General features: G+C 39.4%; 3 protein-coding genes across 3 annotated transcripts in view; 1 reads left to right on the top strand and 2 right to left on the bottom strand.

The window, feature by feature from the left end:
• LOC108369747 (protein SPT2 homolog) overlaps positions 1 to 631 on the bottom strand; it is a 4,943-nt gene extending 4,312 nt beyond the window's left edge. Inside the window, exon 1 of the mRNA XM_017624932.1 lies at positions 601 to 631. Coding sequence (XP_017480421.1) covers positions 601 to 631 — 31 coding nt within the window. The remainder of the gene's footprint in view (positions 1 to 600) is intronic.
• jub (LIM domain-containing protein jub) lies at positions 603 to 3,778 on the top strand. Its single transcript, XM_017624928.1, has 7 exons — positions 603 to 1,900; positions 1,970 to 2,369; positions 2,438 to 2,578; positions 2,633 to 2,802; positions 2,856 to 2,918; positions 2,989 to 3,154; positions 3,307 to 3,778. Exons 1-7 carry the CDS (start codon positions 902 to 904, stop codon positions 3,555 to 3,557), a joined length of 2,190 nt encoding a protein of 729 aa, XP_017480417.1. The 5' UTR covers positions 603 to 901; the 3' UTR covers positions 3,558 to 3,778.
• Positions 3,779 to 3,983: 205 nt separating this feature from the next.
• On the bottom strand, positions 3,984 to 4,698 carry LOC108369745 (nuclear pore complex protein Nup93-like). Its single transcript, XM_017624930.1, has 3 exons — positions 4,646 to 4,698; positions 4,272 to 4,576; positions 3,984 to 4,205 (listed from the first exon to the last, which is right to left on the bottom strand). The coding sequence occupies exons 1-3, from the start codon at positions 4,674 to 4,676 to the stop codon at positions 4,086 to 4,088; spliced, it is 456 nt and encodes a 151-aa protein (XP_017480419.1). The 5' UTR covers positions 4,677 to 4,698; the 3' UTR covers positions 3,984 to 4,085.
• Positions 4,699 to 4,704: the final 6 nt, after the last annotated feature.

The raw sequence follows: 4,704 nt of genomic DNA, 5'->3' as shown, positions 1-4,704 counted from the left end.
TCAAAATATGTTTAAAATATTTGAAATTTACTATTGAATAAGGTTTTTGTTGAAAACTAAGTAGTTTATATTTAGCTAAAATCTATTATAGCACGAAAAATTGTAGTTGAAAGGGTAAGTTTATGAAAAGGCATTGATGAGTGGCAACAGTGCAGGAAGCAACACTGAGGGCTCCAGTAATCGACAAAATTCTGCGTATACAGACTGCGTTTAAGTATACGTTCTGCGTTCTCGACTAATTTCAGCTTTACAAATACAACGTTGCGTTCTTACGTGATCTTGTATTTTTGGTTCATGTATATTTATTATTATTTCGCCATGCAGGGCTGTATTTGTTTTTAGAGTATTCGTAAATCTCTGAATAGAGATATTTAGGTGTTTTCACCGGTATTTCTGTAGTTTTCATAAATTGCTGGTTGGTAGACGTTAAAATTTCTGTCTTGGTTACATCTTTTTAGACAAAAATCAAATAACAAAAAACAGTCAGAACCAAATAACGTTCTACTTCGATCAAAATTAAACTTTTGAAATGAATGTTCACCATGACAATTAACAAAATTGTACATCATCATAATAGGGACACGGCAGCTCTGGGCTAACTTCTCGTATCTAATAGGGAGGCCGCTCTCATTTTTATCTTTTATGTGCTCCAAATTGGAGTAGCCTCTTTTTCACTTTTAGTGGCAACTCCAAGGAGGGATTTCATTTACTTCATTCTTGTTCATCATAGGCTCCTGAAAATTCCGGAAATTCCTTTGTGTGTTTGATCATCCCTTTCTTAAACGTTTCATTGTGCATTTCGAAAACTCATGAGCAAAGCAATTGTATAGATTCGTTTATGGTGCCGGTGTAATCAAGAACTTCGACTCTATAAAGACATCGAATTTGCGGAGTTTAATCGATGGCTAGTCAACGCCGCAATGAAAACCTTAGCGAAGCAATGCAACGCCTTCAAATGGGCGATGAGAAAATTGGACTTAGTTCTCCGAAACATCCCATTGTAGCGAATTACATACGGCAACATATAGGTAATACCCCTGCACAGCAGCAACAAACTGCCGAGGAGTATAAGTTGTATGAACGTACGAATATCATTGCTTCTTCTAAGTATGCCACACCCCGTGCGATTGAACAGTTGTCCGGAGATGCAAGCACAAGCATTGTTCCACTTTCACAACCTGCATCCAATGGGAATATTGCAGGTGTGGGTAATAGTCCACATTATGCTGGTCGTAATATAATGTATGAACAAAAATCATCGAAGCATTCGCCTGTTTATGAAAATCTAGAATTTTGTGGCGTCGGCGCAGCTGTCTCGCCTGCTCCATACTTTGATTCGGCACACAAGAGAGCACAACCCCAAAGCCCTACTGCGAATCCTTCACGCGGTCAATATATGGTGATGCATGCCAGTACCAATAGTGGGCGATTTGCCCATACACCAGTACCAGATCATCATACGGACAATTCGCCAATTTACGAAAATATTATACCACATTCTGGACAGCGTGCACAACCGCAGGCTTCGCCTGCAACTGCTACTATTTATCAACACGTCGAGATATCACCACAAATTGGCGTTGTTGGTAGTGGTGGTGCCATGCCGCTAGCACCGCATCACATTCGTGAAAACTCGGGTCTAGATATGACCGCGGTGTTAGCCTCACCAATGCATCGACGGAGCACCTCGAATTCCTCACTGAAAACAGCAACGTCCAATAGCACTGCGGCCGCTACTGGGGGTGGCAGCGGTTTATCATCGCCAACCCAGCGTTACCGCAATCTATCATTACCCAGTAGTACTAACAACGTACAAATATCGCCAACTAAATCAATGGCATCCAGTACAGCGAGCGGTAACGATTACAAACTATTGCAACACACTCCAATTAAAAATACAGTAAGTAAATAATAATTATGTACTTAAAAACTATGATGTAATACTAATATTAATTTAAAATTGTTTCAGCATCACTTTCCCACACATCATCCGATCATCAACGTATCGGTAAATCCAAACTACATTGAGGAAATCAACAGTTCTGATTACGTGTGCATGACGGCTAATTTGCATCGCCAGCCAGCGAGAAGCCCAACTGGAGGCGTAGCATCACTACGTTCAAATACTACGGCGATTGCTTTGAGCAGCAGTGGACACCGAAAAATGTGCAATGAATCGCCTATTTATGTAGGCAGTAGTGGTGCAATTGAGACAGAAAAGTCTGCCTCGTTAGCTGGTGCACGTAAAATTTCGCCTATGAGCGAACGTAAATTCACGCAATCACCACTGGCTATACCTCAGCGCCCAATAACATCCGGTGGTGGGGTTGCATCGTCCATATCACCGACGCCCTCTCAAAATAGTACTGGTGAGATATAGTGTTAACATGTTACTTCGGGATGACTTTAATATTCAAAAAAATACCATTCATCTTAGGCCTCTCAAAGAATTTACTACCGTATAGCGTGACACCGCCCCGTCCCATCGGTCCTACTGAAGCCCAACGTAAAATCGAAGAACTCACTCGCCAATTAGAGGAAGAAATCGAACAAAGCGAAGAACAGGGAGAGTATTTTGGTAAGACGTTCAATGACTTTGTTTTGAGTCTAATATTTTTTTTTTTAATTTAAGGAATTTGTCATACGTGTGGCGATAAGGTAAAAGGTGCTGGCCAGGCATGTCAGGCCATGGGAAATTTATATCACACAAATTGCTTTATTTGTTGCTCGTGTGGACGTGCATTGCGTGGCAAGGCGTTTTATAATGTTCACGGTCGCGTTTATTGCGAGGAGGATTACATGGTAAACAGCATAATACATGGTTTCAAACGAAGATTAAATACACATTTTTTCAGTATTCGGGTTTTCAGCAAACTGCGGAAAAATGTGCAATTTGTGGACATTTGATAATGGAGATGGTATGTTTCGTCGATATGTGAATTATTGTTGGAATATTCAGTACAATATGTAACATATTTTTTATAAAAGATACTTCAAGCAATGGGCAAATCGTATCACCCGGGATGTTTCCGTTGCTGCATTTGTAATGAATGTTTAGACGGTGTACCTTTTACGGTGGATGTGGATCATAAAATTTACTGCGTTAATGATTATCACCGTATGTTTGCACCGAAATGTGCTAGCTGCGGCAAAGGTAAGGGACAAATATTTGCATATATACATGTGTTGTTTTCCGCAAATAATCAGGCAGGTTCTGCAATTAACTTCCTGGTGAATTTCAACATAGCTCAATTTAAATTCAAAGCGAATTTGGTTACTTGCCTGAATATGTACAAATTCTTTTAGGTATTACACCTGTAGAAGGCACCGATGAAACGGTTCGGGTAGTGTCAATGGATAAAGATTTCCATGTCGATTGCTACATTTGCGAAGAGTGCGGCATGCAGCTTACAGATGAACCAGACAAACGCTGCTATCCATTAGACGGTCGCCTATTATGTCGCTCTTGTCACTTACAGCGTTTGGCTATGCAGCAGTCTTCCCCACACGTTCGACATCAGGAGCCAGTGTGCGCCTCATATCAGTATATGGGTTAAAGCCACGGAGCAGTTGATAAGTCCATATAATTATAAATGTATGCATTCCTACTATTGTACGCGAGGTAAAAGATAAACAATTTAGTTTTTAAGGGATAAGATGTAACGCACAATTTATTTTGACGATAAAGTAAACAGCATTTATAGTTTCTTTTAATGCTTAAAAAAGTCACATACGCGGGACTCAAGTGTGACTTAAATAGTTGCTCGAAATAAAAAAAGATATCAAAGAATTCCTTTAACATATTTCCATACATATGTATATCGGATATGTACTCTATACATACATGCAATACATCATTGTGGAATTCATTGATTTAGCGGTTTTGGAAGCGCTTTCTATTGCTCACGTAAATGCATTTATAGATATACATACATACCTACGACACTTTATTAAAGTATAAGCGGCAAAAATAAAGTTCACAGCGTTGCATTTAATTATATAAATTACAATCTATTTTATTTGTGTTGTTGGTTTTACGTAACTTACATTTTTGTTTTAACGACTATTTTTAATTTCATGTGAATTCAGTGCATCAGGATTTCCGTTTGGACGAGTCTTTTATTCGTATCGCCAGGCATGCGATATGGTACTGTTGCGGCCATATTTGTAATAGCTTTCGCCTTCTCGCGCAGATGCTGTAATTGCTGCATAATAAAAAAGCGAATAGTTTTCATTTTTCTAAGTATATTTTTCGCGATATATTCACTTACACGATCGCGCCCGGTATCTACAATGCCAGTGTCACGTCCCTTAACACTTTTGTACTGAGCGTATAGTATATCCATGGCTGCCAACAGAATGTCAGGATACACCTTACAAATTTCCCCACCCAAGCGTTTAAAGTTATTTATGCATTCTTCAAGTTCGTTCATAGACAATGGCACGAGTTTGGTGTTGGCGAGCACTTCCAAAGCCAATTGGTACTTCTGCTCGTGATAATAATCGAAGAATGAAACTAGTTCGCATAGTAAATTGAAGGTAGAAATAACTTGTGGGTCACACTCGATACGATTGCCTGTGAGAATATGAAAATAAAAAGAAATGAACTAAATACATTACCCAATTTGAGCAATGTAAGTTTTACCGCGCATTCGTTCCCTAAAATCGGCCGCCATAATTGTTAAACGTTCGCGCAGCGAATCT

The sequence above is a fragment of the Rhagoletis zephyria genome, unplaced genomic scaffold (assembly GCF_001687245.7).
Source record: "Rhagoletis zephyria isolate East Lansing unplaced genomic scaffold, Rhagoletis_zephyria_1.1 Rzeph_scaffold_03823, whole genome shotgun sequence".
NCBI classification, from domain to species: domain Eukaryota; kingdom Metazoa; phylum Arthropoda; class Insecta; order Diptera; family Tephritidae; genus Rhagoletis; species Rhagoletis zephyria.
Note: the sequence above shows the minus strand (reverse complement) of the source record. Positions and strands in the feature narration are given on the sequence as shown.

Coding starts and splice junctions, on each gene's coding strand:
- jub (XM_017624928.1), top strand. CDS start 902: ATGGCTAGTCAACGCCGCAATGAAAACCTTAGCGAAGCAATGCAACGC. Junction 2,370..2,437: donor GCCCTCTCAAAATAGTACTG/GTGAGATATAGT, acceptor CATTCATCTTAG/GCCTCTCAAAGAATTTACTA. Junction 2,579..2,632: donor AGAACAGGGAGAGTATTTTG/GTAAGACGTTCA, acceptor TTTTAATTTAAG/GAATTTGTCATACGTGTGGC.
- LOC108369745 (XM_017624930.1), bottom strand. CDS start 4,676: ATGGCGGCCGATTTTAGGGAACGAATGCGCG. Junction 4,577..4,645: donor TTTTAGGGAACGAATGCGCG/GTAAAACTTACA, acceptor ATATTCTCACAG/GCAATCGTATCGAGTGTGAC. Junction 4,206..4,271: donor TAGATACCGGGCGCGATCGT/GTAAGTGAATAT, acceptor TTTATTATGCAG/CAATTACAGCATCTGCGCGA.